Here is a 23,036-nt window from a genome sequence, read left to right on the forward strand (position 1 = left end):
ACTCGGGGTGGCAACACAGGTTGGGCATGGGGGCTGCACAGCGGACAGATGACCACTGGCTGCCTCTGAAGAGAGGGCACTCTACACCTAGCTGATGACCATGGGATCTCCTTTGGAAGCAAATGACTTAGAGGGTGTGTGGACTGAGTCTGGGAGGACCCAACAGCTCCATGGGCTGGAATTCAACCCCAAGATGCAGATTTTTGTGACTGATGTAGAACTGAAGGGTTCAGTCACTGCATTGGGCCCAGGGACAGTTGGGGAGGGTACCCAAGACAATGTTGCCTTGGAACCCAAGGATTAGTTTGGGGCTCAGCCAAACACACCTCTGTTCATTCCTTCACTCCCACCTTGAGGTGGGAGAATGGTTTGGGTTGCCATCCTTTCCCGTCTAGTGGACTCTCTGCTCTTGAAGGTCGAGCTCAGCTGTGAGCACGTAGGCAGGATGCCTAGTGTTGAGTCAGCAGACCATGGTGCCTATTCCGGCTCCATCACTAGACCCGCACTGCAAACTTTGACCTGCACCTTAGCTACGGGTCCACGCTGCAGATCCTTTATGTGACATAGGGGTCGTAAGAATACTTAACTCATAGGGCTATTGTGAGAATTAACTGGAATCCCGTAGCCCTTTGTATGCAAATCAAATATATGTCACTGTAATTATTTCTTTAGGTAATGATCACTCTTAGTAGACAGGGGTGTCCTTTAAGACAGGGTCTATTTTGTTTTTTGTTTTTATTTTTATATCCCAAGCACTCACTTAATGTCTAATACACAACAAAGTCCTTAATACTGTTGGTTAAGTAAAATCAGATCACATATCTCGGGCTGGGATTTCCAGAAATTAAGTTGTCAGAGTCGGCAAAAAACCCTGAGGATTTAGCAAAATGACTGTCCTTCCGGTTACTTCCTCTCCATCATGCAGGCCCTGAAATCATAGCGCCGTGCAAACCTGTGTGATGTGCAGAGCGGTTTCTGCTTCTGTGCCTGTCCAGACAGAAGAATCCTCGAGCCGCCTTCAGCTACCTTCTCTTACGGTGGCAGCCCCTGCCGGCCTCCAGCCTGTGCCATCTGACTGCCGGTGCGTTAAAAGCTCCGCTCTGACAGTGTGTTGTACAATGAACTGATAAGCTGGTTTTGTCTCCTGTTGACCCAGACTCACAGATAATTCCACGACTTTTAGACCAAACAAATGGCTGACTTGATAGGGTAAAATTCAGTCAACTGTTTAAAAAACTTTAAACAACTGATTGTCTCAAATTTGATTTTGATTTAGTTGTGTTTACTCTGCTTTACAAAGCTAAAGCCCGTGTGGTCTATAAAAATTTAAGGTCTCCTAGAATGTGGCGACTAGATCACAACAGTTACTTTACAGCAATGCAACATGAAATCAGTGATCACCAAGTGTTGTGAGGATGATGGTGATGAAATATATGAAACCGCGCAGGACCCTAGGCACAAAAGCCTTTCCGGGCACACAAGCCTTCCTGTGTCCCCCATTTCTTGATTACAGGAAATAGGCTTCATTCAGCCTCCAGAACCTTCCCTGAGTTCCAACGGGCAGGTTCAAACAGTTGCTAATCAGGGAAGGGAGGGGATGCAGAGACACGGGAGGAGTAGTCAGGAAACAATAGTGCAACCTTGGGGCAGGGTCCTGGTTCCCCTCAAGGGATACACATAACAATGTCTTTGGGCGGTTTTGCAGATACCAAAACCCCCAACAGATGGGAGAAGTTAACAGCATGCTGCCCATAAGCGCGTAGTCCCCAGACCAGTTGGAACCAGAAGGTTAATGATGCCGACTCCCGATTACCTCACCACCAACCAATCAAAAGAATGTTCATGAGCTGATCATGCCCTGCTCCTTGACCACTCACTACCCACTCCAGGGCAGGACACACAGTTCTAAGGGCATTAGCACACTGTGGCCGCCTTTGCCTGGCAAAGCAATAAAGCTATTCTTTCCTCTTTCACTCAAAACTCTGTCTCTGAGATTTAATTAGGTGTAGGTATACAGAGGCCAGGTTTAGCATCATATATGAACACACTTTGGGGGAAGAAAAGAAAATGTCATGAAATTAAATTAAGAAAGCCAATAATTTTTCTTTAACATACTACTTTTGGAGACTCATCTATTATCTTTGAAGATATATTTTTTTCCCTAAGATTCCGTTGAAGACGATTTAATGAATTGCTTGGTTGGTTAAGTTGACCAACTCTAAGGCAAAGTTCTACAAATCGGTCAGGGGTCCAGAAGGAACCGACGGAAAGAGGAACCAGACACTTCCACGAGAGATGCAGGAATTAATATTTTTGACATGTTGCATCGTACTTGAAATGATTCCGCAACTGGACAACAGCACACTTAAACAGCAGCAGAAAAACAACCTTCCATTTGATTCTTACTGAGATTTATTGTTTTTAATAATGCCACTTTTCAGAAGTATAGTCATGTGCTCACTTAGGCTGACAAAGTGAAAACTTGTACGTGATGCAAAGTACCCTTTGGGCCGGAGATTAAGACACAAATGGTGTGGTGACAAGTCAAGTGCCCCCAGCAGGTGATAAACCCCGCCTCCCGTCCTGTGATCTGGCTCCCATCTTGCCCCGTAGAACCCACAATGAATATCTGGCAAAACACAGAACACAGATGGCTGCCGACTGACATGAAAAGTAAATTTTATTAAACATGTTTACATACATGAGTTGGAAGTTCATTTAAAAGCACAGGGGAGTGTTAAGACAAGTGGTCAAAATAGAAAGATACTACCCAATTAGAATCAGTTGATTGTTGGCCACTAAGACAGAACGGAATCTAGTAGAAGTACACCAATGCTTCAGTCCTTCCTGCTCAGCATGGTGACCAGTGGTCAATCTGTGCCCTGGGAACGATGGGCAGGTCGTTCTGGCGTGTGTAAATAATAAATAATTCACTTGGTGCAGGCAGTATGTCTATGGATTAAAATCTATGTGTACACAGTGTCTACATGTGTTACAGCCCCACAGGAGGAATCTACACCAAAATATTTATTAGAAGGAATTTGGTCCATACTACATCACGTTTTCCAGAGGGTAAAAAATAAAGTCCATCTATAGACATTTCACCCCCGACTCACAGACTGAGTCTGGCTGAAACCTGCAAAATGTCTATAACAAAAAATGGATGGCTTAGATTTCTTGGTTATTTCAGTAGAGTAATTAACAAGCAAACTGTACAAGTACATGCAACATACAAGCTGGCCTATGTGGAACTAACATACATTATTAAATAACCTTTTGTTTCTTTTCTTTGCTTTTTCTTTCTTTCTTTTTTTTTTTTTTACAAAACGTGCATGCAGCTTTGAACAGTTCCAAGTCATGCTGCTCTATCTGTGAAATCACAAAAGTGGAGGGACCCATAAAAGGAGGGAGAAGATCTCAATGCACCTGCAGAGCCTGCAGTTGGTAGCACATATACAGAAGGTCACAAGGGAATTCAAGGCCGAGAAAAACTCAGATGAAGAAAATGCAAATTGAAATTGGACTTTGTTTCATTTCCCGCCCCCCAGAAGTAAGATACTCTGCATTAAAAAAAATCAAGCTTTGTGCTTGCATCAATCTCAAAGAAATGTAAATTAAAATTGGATAAAAAACATTAGTTTAGTGCAGAATATTTTGACGGGAATTTCCAGTGGAATATTAACAGCCCATACCTTGCTCTTTCCAGAACAGGTGGTGTGTCTACACGGAGACATGGCTGAGGAGCCGGGGCATTGCTCAAAGTGTCTGAGGCTCAAATCCATTTCTAGTCACCATTTTGGGAAGTCAAACATATGGTTTGTACACATGAGTGTATACTTGTTTTGCTTTTTTTTTTTTTTTTTTGGATGTCAGGAAGGAAAAGGCATTACCAGGAGTGTTTCCAAGGTACCATGATGCTGTCAGTTTAGTTCCCAGCACTAGCTGCAGACTCGGTTCTGTAAAAGTATTCCATGCAAAACAGTGGAAAACATAAATTAATGTTTTAGAATGCAAACAGATATGCGCTTCACTCAAAAAAAGTGATTCTGTGGTTATTTGTTTTTGGAAGATATCTTTTTGTTTTCTGGGTAAGACCATAAGACACATAAGACCTGGAAGGATTATAAAGCGAAAGCTAGTGAAACCCTGCATTGGCCTCATCTTGTCTTGTTGTACACACTCTGCGGAGATGCTACAGAGACTGCTTCAGCCCTTTTTTTTTTGGTGCTTTTGGAAAAAGAAAGGAAGGGTCTCTGTAAATATCACGAGGCCTGTCTGTCATGCCACAGCCAACAACGAGTGGAAATAACAAATACAGTGAAAACCAAACCGAAACAAAACAAATCAAGAAACCGAAATCAACAAACAACACACAAAGAAACAAAACTTGTCAACCCCAGGGAAATAACACTGCTTGCGGTTTGTGCAAAAAACAGGTAAAATACAGCTTTTCACAGAGTGAGAGTTTCCAGTTCAATTTGGGATGTGTGTGTGTGTGTGTGTGTGTGTGTGTGTGTGTGTGTGTGTGTGTTTGAATTTGTAGTTTCCCCTCTCTCATTTGTCAGAAGCATCAGTGATTCTCACTAGCACATTAACTTCCTGTATTTGACAACTGCCTTGTTCTGTCATGTGAAGCCAGGTTTTAAACAACGATAGGGACATATTATTGAAACACGACTACCGGCAAAACACAAGTTGATTGTCTGTCTCCAACCATTCTTTCGATCATGAAATATCTGGTTCAGATTATTATCCTGAAGGTAGAGTCTTACTGGTGTGAGTTCATTAGGACCGGATGCAGGGGGGCCCGGTGGAACTTTCCAGAGATGACTGGGAAGCCCGGCGGGTCAGGGGGGTGAGCGTGGGTTCAACCAGTGATGACGGGGGGAACAGCTTGTACCAGCCGATGACCATGCTGGAAAGATCCAGTTCCTCCAACAAGATCTGGGCCACGCCCATAAAGCATTTGTGGTCCATCCTGCCGTAGTCTCCCCAGACAATCACCTGCAGAGACAGACAACCGCAGTAAAGCCTGAGCTTCTCTCCTTCACGTGTGAACAGTTGAAAACAAACTATTCTGTAAAAGTGAGCCAGTGAGGGAAGCGGGGGAAATGAATATAACTAAGACCAAGGAGGTATAATAATAAAAAGGTACTATCCTTCAGGTACTCCGAGAGACACTTCACCAGGATTTTTAGATGTGATGGAATGCAAATCACGTTTCCCTAGTCAATGAGGGTATTGTCTACATAAACCATGTTAAAAATAAATACACACGTTTATGTATATATAAATTCAAAACCGTCTTTAGCAACTACGATCTAGTAAGCAAAGTGCAGGGCCACAGAGATATACAAATGAAAATGTGTGCAAGCTAGGAGGGCGAAACAACCCAACTCCCTGTACCATGGCGTGCGTGGATGGTGCAGTATGTACAAAGGATGAGAATATTCATTAAATTTCTTTTATATTATAGACCTGTTAGTGAAGGGGCAAGTTGAACAATAATTGTAAGCTGGTGCCCTTGAGGACTTGCCTGACAGTTTTGACTTGATCAGAACGTTAATAAGTCAGTGAGCTCACTGACAATTACCACCTTCTGTCTCCTTTTGGTGTCAGGTAAGATTTCCATTACACTTGCGCCAGGTTCTGTTTCCAACCCTTTAATCCCCAGGGGAGGTTCCCAAATGAACTCACTCAACTGCTTTACACAGGCAGGGATGGTGAATCTTGCCTTTTCAATTTACTGAGTAACCTTGCCAAATTATTTAATCCCTGTGATCCTCAGACATAATCTTTAAAATGGGAATAATCATGGTCAAAACATTTAGAAAAGGAAGCACTTAACAATGCACCTGACATTCAACCCGTCCTGAATGTTTGCTGGTCCTTTCTTTTCTTCCTCTTTGAATCCCATGTCTGGCTCAATAAACTAGTATTAGCATTGGTTGCCCTGATTATCTATCTATCTATCAATTATCTATCTATCTATCATCTATTTATCTATCTATCTAGGAGAGGAAATGGGTGGGAAATAGAGCCGAAGTAAAAGGAGAGGATGGAGAGAAAGAAGAAAAGGAGAGTGAAAATTAAAATCTTGTTTTCCATTAGAACCAAAAGATATTTTGATACTATATATTACGTATATTATAAATGAACAATTTGGACTTTATTCTCTTCCTGTTGGACCACCTCTTCAATGTTGATATGGATAATGGGCCTGTTACAGTGTAAAAAGTCAAACCAGCTATTACTGACCTGAAGGACTTTACCCTGTGGACTTTCGTCAAAAACCAGGGACTGTTGATACAAGGGGTCAAGGGTCTTTCGTGCAATTCTTGTCTTCTTTTTGGCTATGCAGGCCCCATTCTCCAAAAGATACACTTTGACATATGGAGCTGAACAAAGGTAACATTAACAGATAAGAAGTTAATCCTTCAAGTTAAATTGTTTTTATTAGAGAATGCTTCCTTAGACAAATGGAGATGCTTGTTGAAAGTTTCCCATTGATTATTTAAACCATTTAAACTTTTCAGTGCTCCATAAATTCTATCCCTTAAAACTCATATGTTACCACTAAAGCCATTTTCCTCTTTTGAAGTAAATGCATGCAAAGTTATCATAAGATTCTGACTGACTTGGTTTATGGCTGGCAATACGAAACAGGTTTATATCTTAAAGCTCATTTTATATCTAAAAGCTCATCCTTTTTGTGATTAGAGCTGAATTTTTATCCCGCATTTATAAATGGGCAGAAAAATAAATAACTGACATAGCTAAGAAGCCATCCTAACTAAACTTTGTCTTAATACAAGACTCTTCCTAATACTTCCTGACAGAATAATTGTGCAAGGAAAACCCAGATCCACTTTTATGATCTGCTTTTCTTTGATCCACAATCAAAGAACTAGAAAAGCTGCCTTGTTAGTCAATCAGATAATGCAAAATAGAGCATATGAAATTCAAATGCAGCAAATGTTTTGAGGTTTTGCCCATGTAAGACTCTCTTGTCCAAACAGTAACATCGCTCCTTACCAGGTGTGGATTTGGAACCAGGCTTTTGCGTGAGGCTTCGTGCTCTAATCACTTCAACTTCTAATTGGCCCTTTTTATCCTCCATTCCAATTTGTATATCACCTGTGAGTGGAAGAAGCAAAATGTTTCAGCTTCTTTGCAGTCACATGCAGTTAAAAAAATAGAGGTCCATAAGAGACTCCAAATTATGATCTTCATGATCTTCATAAATAACTAATATTTTGAGCTCCCCTACCCCATTTTCTTTCCCTACCTCCAAATCAGGTTTTGAAATGTTTCTCTTCATTTTTCCGGTGCTAATCTAACTTACAAGAGTCTCATACTAGTTTATAAATTACTTAACTGCAACAATACTGAAGTATTTAAGTGATTCTTGTACTCTAATAAGATTTCTTATCCTTTATGTCATCTATTATATAATACTTCGTAATAAAAAGTACAATTATCTGTGTTTCCATTATCTAGAGAAAACCTCCATTAATGTTTTGGTAAATATCCTAGCAATTTCACAAGTTCATTCATTCTTTCCTCCTTCTTCTCTTCCTTTCCTCCCTTCCTTCCTTCCTTCCTCACTCCCTCCCTCCCTTTCTTCCTTCCTTCCTTCCTTCCTTATTTCTCTATCACTATTTATATGTATCAATCTATCCATCTCTATCTCTCTAACTATATGTGTATCTATCTATCTATCTATCTATCTATCCATCATGACCATACATCCTCAATTTATTGACTGTATGAACCACTGAATGGGCATGTCATTACTTATTTAACCAGATCCCTCTGGATGGAAATATAGGTTATCTACATTGCTGTCATCATAAACAGCATTAGAATGAACAGCTTTATAAAGAATTTTTGCACCCTTGGTCAATTATTTCTTGAGCATAAATTCCCAGATTTTCAATTGTTAGGTCTAATTGAATGGACATTTAAAAATGCCATGTGTATTGCCAACATCCTTCAGAAAGGTTGTGCCAGTTTGTACTGTGACCAGAAGAATCTGTCTTTCCCATTTCCCACAGCCCACTAATATTGTTATGAGCAACATGCCTACTTTTTGCCAATCTGACAGTCAAAAAGTTATAATTAGCATTTCTTTGATTATTAGGGAGGTTGAACATATTTCTAAATATTTTAAGTTTTTATTCCTTCTTTTGTATTGCCTGTTCATGTCCTTTACCTATTTTTATAAGATGCTCCACTTCTTCTGAATGATACGATACTTTATCCCTGAAAATATTAAATATAATTATTTCTAAGTTATTTTTAGTTGGTTGAATCATCTCTACTTTCTCAGTTGTGAATTCCTTTTACTTGCCTGGTCCATTGATCAATGTTGTGGTTCTGGATTGTTTATTAGTTTATCGTTTATTGTTTATAATAATTCTGTTTCAGACCTTAGCTCCTGGACTCTTGGGTTTTTGCTTTTGTTTTAATCACATACACACATAGTTTAAAGAGTCAAACTGTTCTCTAAGACTTGTTATTAGTATAAAATATTCCCGGCCTTTCTCTCAACCTCTTGCCTTCCAAAGGTCACTGTTTTCAAAATTCTCAGTATTTTAACTGATTTATTTTTTACTTTTTGGCATTTGCATCCTTATCTCTAAATACCATACATATATTTTCCTTTTTTTCTTCAGTTTTAGATATCATTATTGACCCCCAATTTTGCTCTCTCTCACTGCTTCCTACTCCCACCATATACTTGACATTTTCTGTCATTCTCTTCTCCCAATATTAATATTTATATTATGATTAGGCAACATTATTTGTAGCCGAGTGAACTGGAGTACCATGATTACTTCTTATTTCTTGGACACTCTTCTTTTTCCCTACACCCACTAAGTGTCTTTTAAAAAGCCCTTGCTGACATTTTTATGGATGTATCACTGATTCAACCCCTTACTCTCTCCTGGTTGTTTATCTCTTCCATAAAATCAAGCACATTAGGTATTCTATAGATTTTGTCTTACGAATCTGACATGCTATTGATACAGTTTGGACAGGCTGCTTACAAAGCCCGTTGCAGCTGTTTTATTACGTTTTCCTTCACTACCGTCCTGGGTATCCCACCCATTTCTCTCTTGTGTGGAAGCATTTATTCACTGGATGTCATATTCCTCTTTTTTAGTTCACAATTTTTACATTCACTTAGTTCATTTTGTTGAAGTATATCCTCCAATAGCTTTCTGAGCAATGTTGGGTATAAGGAAAATGTTTTGAGACCATTCCTGTCTGAATATGTATTTATTCTAGCCTCATACTTACTTGATGATTTGACTGGCTATTTTAGTCTTCATTGGAAATCAATTGTTACTCAGAATTTCGAAGGCAATGCTCATCTTCTGGATTCCAGTATTATTATTGAAGAGTCCAATGAGAAGCAGATTTTTGATAGTCTGCATAAAATTATTTTTCCTCTTAGGAAACTTGTGGGGTATTCTATCAACCTCTGGTGCTGTAAAATCTCACGATGATGTCTTTGTGTTGACCTATTCTCATGCATTTTGCTGACTACTCTATGGGTTCTTTCAAGCTGGAATCTCATGTCCTTCAGGAAACATCTATTTCACATGTTGCATATAATTTTCTCCATTTATCCTCTTTTTAAACTTTATATATGGCATATTTTGCTAGTAGAAGTTTATCTGGCTTTGACCTGGAAGTTCTTTCCCACTCCAAGAGTATAGAAACATTAACTTAAGTGATTTTCAGTATTTTCCAGTGTCTTTCTCCACCCCGTTTCTCCTTTACAATTGAATCCAATTTTTAAAAAATTAATTAATTAATTAATTTGTTTTCGGCTGCGTTGGGTCTTCATTGCTGCACGCGGGCTTTCTCTAGTTGTGGCGAGCAGGGGCTACTCCTCGTTGTGGTGCGCTGGCTTCTCATTGTTGTGGCTTCTCTTGTTGCAGAGCACGGGCTCTAGGCGCGCGGGCTTCAGTAGTTGTGGCTTGCGGCCTCTAGAGCACAGGCTCAGTAGTTATGATGCACGGGCTTAGTTGCTCCGTGACATGTGGAATCTTCTCAGACCAGGGCTTGAACCTGTGTCCCCTGCATTGGCAGGCAGATTCTCAACCACTGCACAACCAGGGAAGCCCCCAAAACATTATTTTTTTAAGTTCTGAAGTAGGGAGGTAATTTCATTAATATTTTTTTGCATAGCTAGACACTTACGCCAATCTCCTTTATTGAATAATCCATCGTTTTTTCCGTGCTATAAAATTCTACCCTTCTCCTACATTTGGATTTACTGTAGACTCTCTATCTTAACAGAATTTTGCTAATTCAGAGATTAATGACTAACTTTAGTCATTTTGCATATCTCAAGTTAGAAAAATGCATTAGAAATTAGAATAGTCATTTGAAACCAGCAACACCTGAGCTAAAATCTTGCGTCTCGCTTGTATTACTATTATGTTACTTTATTTTTTTATTATTATTTTTTTATTATGCTACTTTAAATGATCTTATCAACCATGAAACATCAGTTTTCCTACAGAAAAAAATTATTCTTACCCATTGCAGGGGTGGCGAGGGTTTGGCGGCCAACAAGCTGGGCTGGTCCCAGTCCGTCGAGAAAATCACTGAATTGACTATCCGCTCCTAGTCTCACTCCAGGAAATATTAAGCTATTAGCAAAAGGACAATAATCAAGACATTAGATCTTCTAGAATTCTTTTCATTAGTTTCCATTAGATGACAAGTTCTGATCATGAATCAAACAGTACTTAGGCAATCGGTTTACTTACTGATTCTTTGCATTTCCTCCGAACCAAGCCCATGAAGCTCAGCACTGATGGCGAAAAGGTCTAAACGATCAATTTAAGACCTGATGTTGTTACATAATATTGAGCAGAGTTCCCTGTGCTACACAGTAGGTCCTTGTTGGTTATCCATTTTAAATATAGCAATGTGTACATGTCAATCCCAAACTTCCAGTTATCCCTCCCGGGCTTCCCTCCTGGTAACCATAAGTTCACCTGAAACTAACACAACATTGTTAATCAACTATACTCCAATAAAAAATAAAAAGTTTAAAAAAAGACCTGATGTTCTATTCAGGAGGGCTCAGTTATAGTTTTCAATGTAGTAAGTTTTCTGCACACTTTACAAATACAAATCCCTACATAAATGTATCACTGACGTAAGATACAAGGCGCAAAATTTTATGTCATGAACTAATACATAAATAATTGTTCATCAGTATTAAGTAACATTAACGCTAAATGTTAAGAAATGGCTAATAATTTCTTGAATATATATTATAGTATAGTACAAGTTCTTATTTACAAATCAAAATGTTTAATTTCTTCATTTCTGAAAGAATTAAAATTTCATATTACCTGAGATTTTTATTTAATTCAAATGGAAATGAATTGGTTAACGTACGTCTATTTCTCACCACACCAGGACTGCCTGAAGCCCCAGGCTACAGGCTCTCCCAGAGCAGTGACTGTGCTCTTGTTTACTGACATCTCCTGGGTAACAAGAACCAGGCTTGTTACATAGTTGGACTTCAATAAGTATTTTTTGGAATAAACAGGTTTCTATAAGGATTGATTGTTTCCAGTGTGCTTTCACACATATTATTTCTTCACAATCAAAGGAATTAGATAGGGTATTAATTATTATCCCATCCAGAGACTATAAAATAAATCTATGAGAGGTTAAGTGGCTTATTCATGGTGGAGGTAAATATTATTAGGCTTGTTAATTTTTACTTTTTAAAAAATTTTTATTGGAGTAGAGGTGATTTACAATGTTGTGTTAGTTTCAGGTGTACAGCAAAGTGAATCAGTTATACATATACATATATCCACTCTTTTTAAGATTCTTTTCCCATATAGGCCATTACAGAGTACTGAGTAGAGTTCCCTGTGCTATACTGTAGGTTCTTATTAGTTATCTATTCCATATACAGTAGTGTGTATATGTCAATCCCAATCTAGATTTGTTAATTTTTATATCCGAAAATAGTGTCTCTAGTTTTCTATTTGCAGATTGCTTCATAATACTTCAGCAAATATTGGTATTTTGTCAGCAAGTTTAACTACATAACATCATGCCTGCTGATTTTTGTTCTTGGCTGTATCTTGCTGGGAGTATGCATATCACTCATTGGAGCAAATAAAGGGATTCACTAGTTTTAGGAATGGGAAAGCATATCATGAACATTAACTTGGCAGAATTTACTTCATTTTCTGAACAGAATAGAAAAATGCCAGGAAAATAAAATAAATTGTTAATATTAGATTGGTAAAAGATATTTGAATGGTAATAAATAATTACGGAAAACTTGTACATGGTCAATCCCCAAGTAACCCACTGTAGGATACTAATTACTTGTTATCTATCACCTTAGTAAAAGTTCAGTTTTACCAGAAAAATTCTCAAGCATAGGAAAATGCAGGTTTTGTGCAAGACCTATATGAAATGGTAAAAATCATGTCAAGTAACCAAAACAAAAATCTGGTTATATTTTTTCAAAATTAATTAATTTCAGGATTGACTAAAATTCTTTAATCAGAAAAACAATGAAGCAGATAGCTCCTGGGCTCTTTTTCCTAAGGTAAAAATGAATTCGTTATGTTTTAAAAACAAGAAATTTTAAGTTGCTATTATGAGAACGTTAGACTTACAACAACTTAGAGCCCAAAATAGTTTGGAGAAAAGTAGGAATATGGGCACTTAGTTCCACACTTCTAAGTTTTAATTCAGATTTTGGTAACTGGGCCAGACAATGAATTTACCGTAAGAAAGAATCCATTCAATGTGGCATTTCTACAATAAGCATCTGATCATGGACTATTCTGAGATTTTCTGGATGATAGAAGTCAGTTTATTCACGTTCACCCGCCAATTTCTTCATCCCTTTGAAATGTCTGTGTGACCAGGTACAGAGGTGTGTCCGTGTGTGTGTGTGTGTGTGTGTGTGTATCCAGAGAGGTCAGGCTGTTTTCAAGTGGATGGTTGACCTCCTGGCTGTGTAAAGAAGCTGCAGGATCACCCTGGGGACCTTGTTATCTGCCCTGTGACTACAGGACCCTTGGCCCCGGGCCACACGGATGTGCAGAGGCCACTTACTTTCCCTCGGAGCTGTAACTGTTGATGCTGCCATCCGTAGACTCCCGGCTCGGCTGTCTCACCATCTTTCTCATCTCGGCTGCCATTCCCGTCTCTGTGCTTCTCTGGATGGTGCTTTTTAACTTCTTGTGGCCTGACTCTGACAGGAGAGAGTGAAAGAAACTCTAAGTTTGTTTCAGACGATTCCCCCTGAATATCGATTGATTCTGCAAGTACGATAGTTAATTATGCATATAAATAAAAATCTACGCAGAAAAGTAGTGTCTAAGAGAATACTCTGATTAGTTAAATCTCTTTGCCAAAGGATGCTTTGGCCAAGGGGGTAGCGGCGGAAGGTAGACCAGCTGCCTGTATCCCAATGAGCCAAAATGCACTCCTTGTATTACTGCTGCTGAAGTTGTCAACTTCAGTGAAAAACTGGATTTTGCACTGAACTGTTCTGTGGACCCTAACGGGTTTCTTCTAATCTGGGATGCTCCAACTGCATAGGGACAAACCTAAATGGATGGACCATGTCCCTTAAAGGAGAAGAGGCACTTGGAACTCAGCGTGAAAAATACCGCTGTGTTGGTACTGCCAGGTATCGGCAATCCTCGCAAAGAAAAAAAAAGCAGCACTTTATTTAATGATTTTTGCAACACCGTAACATAGATGATCTCATCTGACATGACACAGAGGTTACCTATGTAGGCAGAACAGGTACTATCTTAATTCCAGGCTTCCCAGCTATGCATGGCCTTTCGACCCAGCTGTAGCCTTCTGACCGCAGTTTTGGGCTGAGTCTCTTTTTGCACTGTGAATCATACTGGCTGATAATTTCCTTGATAAACTCTAAGTTCAGAGCAACTTTCTTGAGCCCCTTTGAAATGCACTAGCCAGTATACGATTCATAGCAAGGATATGGAATTCTAAAACATTTATTTGATTCGAGCAATATCGAAAGGTTAGACAAACTGTTAGACTTTTACAACCTGCCATGCTTTTTCTACCTACACATTCTATACGCATTTCTCATTTTCTTTCCATTTTATTTTCACATAGTATCATTTAATACCCATGAATAATATATGAAAAACGCTCTATGTACATAACCACATACATAAAATACATACATATGGGTATACACATAACCTTCTCAGTCCTCATAAAACCCCTGTGAAGAAGATGCCTAAAAACATTCCTAAATCAACTGTATGAAAACTGAACGTTTTCTTCTCATTTTGGGTCAATGCAACACTTTTGTAAGTTGTCTAATAAAAGATGGCATGGGTTATATCCTATGGACTCAATGTGGAATATTCTCTATATATCAGCCATGCTCAGTAAACTGGAATATGTCACTCCCTTGCTCAAGATCTTCTGATGGTTTATCAATCAAAATTAAAAGAAAGTCCAAACTGTTATCACGACTCCAAAATGCATACGATCGGGTCCCTGGCTGCCTTTCAGACCTTCCCTCCCCCCATCCCACGTGGTCACTGCCCTCCCCTCAACTCTGCCTTCCTTGCATTTGCTTGGACACCCCAAGCATGCTGCTTCGGGGCCCTTTGCCCTCAGTCTGTGCTTCTGATTTTCTTGTTTTTTCAGGGCTCTGCTCCAACATCACCTCCGCAGAGAGGCTTTTTCTGACCCTCGTCACTCTTTATCCCCTTGCCACGCTTTATAGTTCTTCATGACGCTGTTCCATCTGCTAGTAAAGCTTCATTGGTTTGTTTGTTGTTGTTTCACCAAATTTGAATTTAATTTCTACAAGGAGGGGGACGTGGGGAATATTCCTCACCGTTATCCTTAGTATCTAGAACAGTGGTATAAATCACAGCTCTCATAAGAAAGGGCATTTTCTCATCCCACTTAACACAATTACCATACAATACAAACAGGTCTATATTCTTTTTGAAGATTGTACTGTTTCATTGTATGGTTATGTGGCATCACAATTAAACCATCTCTTTGCTGATGAGCATTTGGGATGTTTCCAGTTGTTACAGGAGTTGTTATAGAATAAATTTTTAGAAGTTGAAATGCTAGTGAAAGGGGAGGAATCCGTTTGATCTTATTAACTGTTTCTAACTTGCCGTTTAGAAACCTTGTAGCAATTTGTGCTCCTGCCAACCTTCCCGTGGATGTACCCATTTTCTCACCTATGGCTCCGGACTCTCCACCTGTCCTCTTTCTGGTCTCTGTGTTGCCCACTGGACTTGTCATTGTAGAATCTGTACACTTACTCAAGGCAGGGACTTCACCTTTGGCCACTCTGGGGGCTGTTTAGCTTAGTTTGGGTGTTTATTTATGTGTATCCTGTGCCTCCTTCTTAGATGTAGTTCCTGTATGAAGTCACCGTGTAGAGCAATGTTCCCTCCCTGCGTGCATATTGGCTGCACCCCGCCTGAGGGGAAGGGGCAAGCTCCCAGGGCGTATTACCCAAGTGAGCCAACTAGAATCGTGAAAAATGTTTACTCCAGGCAGCCTGAGGCAATAAACGAGGGTAGAACACCAAATTCTACTGAAAATAATGAGGTTGATAGCTAGAAAAATGAGGGCAAATTTTAAATCTATATGGTGGGGGAATACTGAAAACTGGAGAGAAACAGTTAAGAGAATCAGCTGCAAGGGGTTCAGGTTAGAGTATCTGTTCATTCAGTTGTTCATTTATTTACCCATCCATGCATCCATCCATCCAACAAATATTTACTAAGCACCAACCAGGTGTCCCACACTGTTCTAGGTGCTGGGTATACACTGATGAGTAACAAATTTTCTGCCATCATGGAGCTTACATACGTGTGTGTATACAAGCAAGGCAATGATCACATCAACAAATATATATAAGAGGCCTGGTAATCTGTGCTACAGATAAAAATAGGCAGGAGAAGGGGGATGGAGAGCGTCGGGGACAGAGCAGCAATGGTTTTATTAAAAAGGGGGTCAGGGTCTCATCAAGCATCGGTCTGGAGGACGTGAAGGGACTGGACGGTGGCCCCCATGGCTGGCTTGGTCCTGGCGGCTGTTCTGGGGAGGCTGTGAGTGACGGCGGTCAGGAGGGGCCGCTGTCTGGTCAGCAGCCCCCAGTCCTCAGGTTTCCTCTGCAGTGTTTCCGGTGCTGATCCTGAGTCCGGCCAGGAGGTTCTGTGTGCCTGGCCATCCAGATGATGGGGAGGGGCTGTCAGAGTCTGGCTTCTCCCGCATTTCCTAACACCTGTTACACGTGGTTGTCATGACATATTTGTTCAATGAATGAAAAGAAAAAATTTAAAAGTGAAGAGTTCTTTACCAATTTGTATTTTTAATGGCGATATCAAGTTTTCTCAAAGAAAGGTGTATCTACAGGGTGTCCCCAAATCCTTACAGCAGCTTTAAACCTTCATAGCTTTCAAAACGTAAGTGCTACACACTTTGCAAAACCACCATTTAAGAGGTTGGTTATTGAACTTTCTTTTATACTTATTTAATTTGGTGGATTTGAATAATAGTTTTTAATTTTGAAGTTTTTGTTTTAGTCCTTCTGAAGATGGCAATCATGGACCCATATCTCTCGTCTTACTCATGTTAATAAATATTCATCACAAAGAGTTTTGATGCACTAGACAATTGCATAAAGGCCCGGGTAACAGCTGGGTAAACAATTCCAGCCATGAATCTGTCTGATTTATATTCAAAGGGCTCTCTTATTATCCGGAATGTAAGGGTTGGAAGGAACATTGTTTTATAGATGCGGAAACTGTACATTTGGAGAAGTATAAATTCATGCAACAAATATCTGTCCAGCACTTGCACTGGTCCTTGCCTTTTCTGGATGCTGGTGATACAGCAGTGAGCCCAACCGACACGAACCTCTGCCTGATGGAGCTTACATTCTAGTGGGAACAAAGGCTTGTTCACCATCGCCCTCGTTAGCCCAGAAGCTGGATGAGAAACCTGATTTTCTGAACCACAGTCTTGTGATCATTCCATTATACCACAGTTTAGGAAAACACAGCGTCTGATCTGATTAATTTTACAAACAGAACAATCGTTTAGCTACACAGATATTTTCACGTATACATTTTCATAAGGGCTTACAAGTTCATTTGAAAACATTGTTAGAATCACATACATTCTATACAAGTGTATATAATTATTTGTATTCATCTCTCTAGGCTATAATTATAGCATAAATATGTTACATATGTCATTTTTAATGCCAGTATAATGTATTAAACCATTAAATATTAGAAAATACTGTTCTGTCTGTTAAAGATACCACCAGTATTTAAAAATTACTTGTATCCACTGAAGAATCATTAACCAGATAAAGACATGAAGTTTGTTATCAAATGATGTCATGGAACCTTTGACCTGAAACTTCTGTCCTAAGTACTATACAAAGAACAAAAGGATTAGAAAACTTGTACATTCACAAACACACAAAAATTAGTAAAATCCAATTATTGGGGGTAAGTATTTTACACATGCTTTGGAAGAGCAGATTTTCTCTCACAGAATGTTCCAAAATGTGTCCTATTTAGATACGAACTCTCACTTTTCATATTTAGAGATGCTAAGTTTAGAAACAACTTACTGACTTATTAATTCATTCTATAAATACTCATTAAGCACCAAGGGCCTATAATCTAACAGGCATCGTTCTAGGTGTTGGAGCTACACCAGTAATAAGACAGGATATCACATACCATAAATAACTGAAACAGGTCGGGTAACATGATAATTTTCGACACATATCACATGATATCACTTATATGTGCACTCTGAGAAAAAAGATACAAATGAACTCATCTACAAAACAAAAACAGACTCACAGACATAGAAAACAAACTTAGGGTTGCCAAAGGGGGAAGGGGGGAGGGATAAATCAGGAGTTTGGGATTAACATATACACACTACTATATATAAAATAGATAAACACCAAGGACCTACTGTATAGCACAGGGAACTCTACTCAGTATCTTATAATAACCTATAATGGAAAAGAATCTGAAAAAGAATAGATAGGTAGATAGATAGATAGATAGATAGATGTATAACTGAATCACTCTGCTGTACACCTGAAACTAACATGATATTGTAAATCAACCATACTTCAATTAAAAAATAAAGATAGCATAAATTAATATAACTTATATAATAAAGATAATATAAATTATCGTTTAAAAAATGATAATTTTAGATACTGGTAATCATCGTAAAAAAGTAAAGAAGAGCGTGTCTCAGTCGAGTGAATTCCTTTTGATCAGCTGGGCAGGGCAGGCCACTTGTAGAAAAGGAGGCCGCCGCGCAAGGGTCTGAAGGAAGGATATTCCAGGCAGAGGAGCTAGAGGCAGACCCTGAGGAGGGCCTGACCTCCCCTGGCGGGTCTGAGACGTGCGCGGGGAGAGGATGGCGGGGAAGAGGCTGGCGGAGCAGCCCCGCTGGGCGGCCGCGGGGAATCCGCGCTGACCCTGTTGGGAAGCCAAGGGGAGGGTCACGGTCTGATCTCCCTTCTCCAAGGGCCCCTCGAGCTACTGGGTGGGAATGAACTGCAGGAGTAGGGGTGGAAAAAGCAGGGGACGGGGAAGCTTTCCTACCTAAAGAGAGAGAAAACGGGGGTCGCGGTTGCGGCCTGGGGGGGCAGCAGAGATGCGCGAGGAGGGGCTTCGAGCTTGTCCTGCGGTGGAGCTGACAGCCCGCGCGCGCTCTGGTCCAGGAAAACTGGAGCAATCAGGGGCGTCTAGGTTTTCGGTTAGGATAACTAGCTGGACGACGGTGCCACTTACTGGAAAGGGAGAGGAACTCGTTGTAGGGGGTCGTAATTCTGAGTTCTCTGGTGGACGTTCGAGGGGTCCCCGAGAGAGCGGCGTGGAGAGCAAAGAAGGAAGAAGATGTACAAGTCAGGGCACGAGGGTCAGCTCAAGGCTGGAGAGGTGGGGAGGTAGCAGACAGACAGACAGGTCGCACGGGCATGGGCATACAGGTGGGATAAAGACCTGCGACGCCAGGGTTTAACAGGGGGGCAGCGCAGCGGAGCCCGGGGTATATCCACATTTAAAGGTCCAGAAGAAAATCAAGGCTGCTAAGGGGTCTCCAAGGGAAGACCTTTTAAGGTTCGGAGAAAAAGAGGTAAGTGTCGCGGTGCACAAATCAGAAGAGTAAAGTGTTCCAGGAAGTAAAATAATTAAGGCTCGATTACTACTTAGAATTTTAGTGCGGAGCAGACACACAGACACGACGACAGTGCCTGCCTCCATGGGTATCGCTGATTTCGAGGGGGCCTGGGGGCCTGAGGGGAACCATCAATCAGAAGAGAGGGCGAGAGGTGAGGCTGCAGAACGGCGCCTGGACCGTTTCCAAAAGGTTTGCAGTCATTGAGAGACAGTATCTGGAGAGTCACACAGGATGAGAGCAGGTTGTCTATTTTTTAAGACGTGTGATATCAGAGCTTGTTTCTATGCAGAGGGGAATCGACAAATGCACAGGATGAAACACAACAGTTCCGGGTCTAATATTATTGGTTGGAGAGGTGGATAAAGACAGATCATGTCCGATAAATCATCTTTCAGTCAGAGCAGTCTCAAATGCCAAACGAATAGTCAATTCCATCCATTAACTGGAAAAATCAGTAAAAGAATATCACCTAATGGATTAAACAGTTGGAGTCCAAAAGATAAAAGTAATAATGTCCTGTCAAGTCACACAGAGAAACCTACAGAGTAAGTGCAACCTTTTGGTGACCCTGAAAGTAACAACTGAGATCAGCGATAAGATTTACTTTTTTATACGTACAGTGACAAAGTTCAGTTATTTTTAACAGAAAAGTTGTTGTGGATAATCTGATACGTTTTGTTCATTCACTCCTTTATTGACTGATTCAAGGAACTGTTTCCTGAGTGCTTCAGGCCAGTGCTGTGTATGTAAACGTGGAAAGGAAAGAGGCCCTGATTCCAAGCAGCTCCTGGCCTCGTAGGAGAGACTGGCAAGTACATGTTTAATTGTGATTCAGTGTAAGTGCAACACGGAGGATTTATTTTATATCTATTTGGCTTTAAGTATTTACCTTACGTAAACTCAATAATGCAGAGAGAGGAGGAGAGGGCAAGAGAGAGAACAGCTTAAACAGTGGGGGGGGGGGGGTCTGCGGCTTGCTCTGCCCCTGAATGAGCACGTAACCTAGCAGAATCAGGAGGTGGGAAATGCAGATGTTCTCTTCCTTCACTTTATTTCAGTTCCTGAGGAGAATTCCAGAGTTTATAATGAGCTCTAAGATCGGCTGCCTAAACACAAACCAACTACTTCATCAGCTGTGCAAACAAAGCAGCAGCAAAACAATCCAACTGACGGGACTGGACTCCCTGAGACACCGCAGGTTGGAATCCAAGGGATTTTCAAAGGAAATTTTAACTCCACGCCGATGGTGAAGGGGGATTTATATTTCAGGCTAAGAGAGCAGCATATGTAAAGGTCCTGAGGTGATGGGGAGCACCGCCCCTTGAGATGGAGGCATGTCCAGGTTGACCCGAGTTCAGTGAGTGGTGGGTGCAGCCTGGAAGGCCCTCACGTGGCCTTGACCTGATGCTCTAGGATGCATGGTTTGGTACCATTGGGGAGGCTGTTATATTAGTATTGATGTTATATTAGTATTGATTCTTATTGACCTCAAAGTCTTGGTCCTCCCAGTGCCAACATTAACCACACACAGTTGTGTGTACTTTTTATTATGTACAAAACAACACAGGTCTACAGAGACCATTCTTTACAAGAGAAGACCCAGCAATTCTGTTGGTGTCAGATGCTTTCAGCGTCACGGTGACCACATAGTCGGAAAGTTTTATTAGGCAGTCGGTTCCAACAGTGCCATAGTAGGGTTTTTGGGCAATTTTTAAACAAACAAACAAAAATGTTCTTTTTGTGCTGGGCCAAGGTTCTTGATTATACTTCATCCCATGCAAGATAAGTACAACTTGTAAAAGTTTCATAGGTCTGAAGAACATTTTTAGAACATCGCATGAGGGTTTTTGGACTTTTGTGGTTTCCCTCATTCATTCTCCAGTTTAATCCTACAAGCCATAACGTCTACTGTTTCTCTTTCCTCTTCCCATTTTCCGAAGAGGTTTATAATGAAAGATACACAGTGCTTGAAAAGCTAAAAGTAGGATCGTTCAGAATCTTTTTGTGAGATGGATGGAATAAGTGCCCTTGATGATATTTTCAGAATTCTTCCAGTCTTTCCCAGTGATGTAGCCAAGCTCTCTTATTCCGTTCCCATAACCCGAAAGAGGCAAGGTGTTTCCTTTGCTGCCATGCACCTTAAGTTCTCTGCAGATACGGCTTTAGAAAAGGGGCTGGTCCGTGCTGATCCCTGACCTTTGCTTTCCAGCCCATCTGTGGCTCACAGCTGTTCTCTGGTGAGAAGCCCGCATCGTTCTGAGCGCCCAGAACACCTGCCGTCAGACCAGCTCAGTCCACTCACCATACTGAGCTTTCCAGCAAAACGTTTGCTACTGCGACCTCAGCCTTTCCTCTTGCCCAGCTGGTGAAAACGTGAGCAAGACCGAGTCCAAGATGGGCTTTTAAATAATCTGCGTATTAAACTTAATAAGGCTGCCTCCCAAATATTTAGGTAAAGAGGTGGCCAGTCACAGAAACACACCACCTGCCCCACAACCTGTTCTGGCCAGAAGCGTCAGGGAGGGGCGTTCACATGCTGGACACCTCACTGCTGCAAACCGCTTGATTTCACAGCCTCCATCTTCCCGAAGTGTGTCCGTGGCCTGGACTGAACTGCGTCCCCACTCCCCACCCCCTGCCCCCAATTCATAGTTTGAAGTCCTGACCCTCAGTTCCTTACAGTACGACTGTGTTTGGAGATAGGACCTTCAAAGAGGTGATTAAGTTAAAATCAGCCCCCTAAGGAGGGCCTAATCGCATGTGACTGGTGTCCTTACAAGGAGAGGAGACCACGACGCACAGAGAGGCCACGATGCCAAAAGGCAGCAAGACGACGGCCACCTGCAAGCTGAGGAGAGAGGCCTCAGAGGAAACCGCACCTTGACCTTGGACGTCCAGCCCCTAGAACCGTGAGAGTATAAATTTCTGTCATTTGAACCACCCAGTCTGTGGTATTTCGTTATGCAGCCTGAGCAAACCAATACATCTAGGGAGTGGATACTGTATAAGGTCATCTTCTTGTTTAATAAATGTGATGATTTAAATACAAGTTAAAGCACCTGGGGATAAATAATCACCTAATTTGTCTGAGGATGAAATTAAGCCCCTAATACTGGGATGGACTTATTGCAACTTGTCTTGATTAAAAAGTGATCTGAAGCAGCGGTCCCTGACCTTTTTTGGCATCAGGGACCGGTCTCATGGAAGACAATTTTTCCATGGACTGGGGCGGGGTGTGGACGGGAACAAGGCTGGGGTTCAGGCAGTAATGGGAGCGATGGGGAGCGATGGGGAGAGGCAGATGAAGCTTCGTTCCCTCACCCACCGCTCACCTCCTGCTGTGCGGCCCCATTCCCAACAGGCCGCAGACAGGTACTGGTCTGTGGCCCGGGGCTTGGGGACCCCTGGTCTGAAGTTTTACATGGATATGCCTAAATTGTTTATTAACAACTCAATGTTCAGAAAATAAGGCCTCAAATTTATTTGTGACTGACGAGGGATTAATCTCCAAAATATACCAACAGGTCATGCAGCTCAATATCAAACAAACAACCCAACCAAAAAATGGGTAGAAGATCTAAATAGACATTTCTCCAAAGGAGACATACAGATGGCCAAAAAGCACCTGAAAAGATGCTCAACATCACTAATTATTAGAGAATGCAAATCAAAACTACAATGAGGTACCACCTCACACCAGTCAGAATGGCCATCCTCAAAATGTCTACAAACAATAAACGCTGGAGAGGATGTGGAGAAAAGGGAACCCTCCT

The 23,036-nt window shown here is 41.0% G+C and overlaps 1 protein-coding gene across 36 annotated transcripts in view; it reads right to left on the reverse strand.

Annotated features, from left to right (window-relative positions):
• Window positions 1-2,662: 2,662 nt before the first annotated feature.
• The window catches only part of RIMS1 (regulating synaptic membrane exocytosis 1), a 463,443-nt gene continuing 443,069 nt past the window's right edge, over window positions 2,663-23,036 (reverse strand). For all 36 annotated transcript variants that reach the window (XM_082474132.1, XM_082474094.1, XM_082474131.1 and 33 more), the window contains 5 exons: window positions 13,126-13,264; window positions 10,558-10,670; window positions 7,036-7,137; window positions 6,259-6,398; window positions 2,663-5,004 (listed from right to left, as the gene is read on the reverse strand). In XM_082474132.1, the coding sequence (XP_082330258.1) occupies window positions 4,786-5,004; window positions 6,259-6,398; window positions 7,036-7,137; window positions 10,558-10,670; window positions 13,126-13,264 (713 nt within the window). In that variant the 3' untranslated portion in view covers window positions 2,663-4,785. The remainder of the gene's footprint in view (window positions 5,005-6,258; window positions 6,399-7,035; window positions 7,138-10,557; window positions 10,671-13,125; window positions 13,265-23,036) is intronic.

This window comes from Balaenoptera physalus (genome assembly GCF_965194825.1).
Source record: "Balaenoptera physalus genome assembly, chromosome: 9".
In the NCBI taxonomy this organism is placed as follows: domain Eukaryota; kingdom Metazoa; phylum Chordata; class Mammalia; order Artiodactyla; family Balaenopteridae; genus Balaenoptera; species Balaenoptera physalus.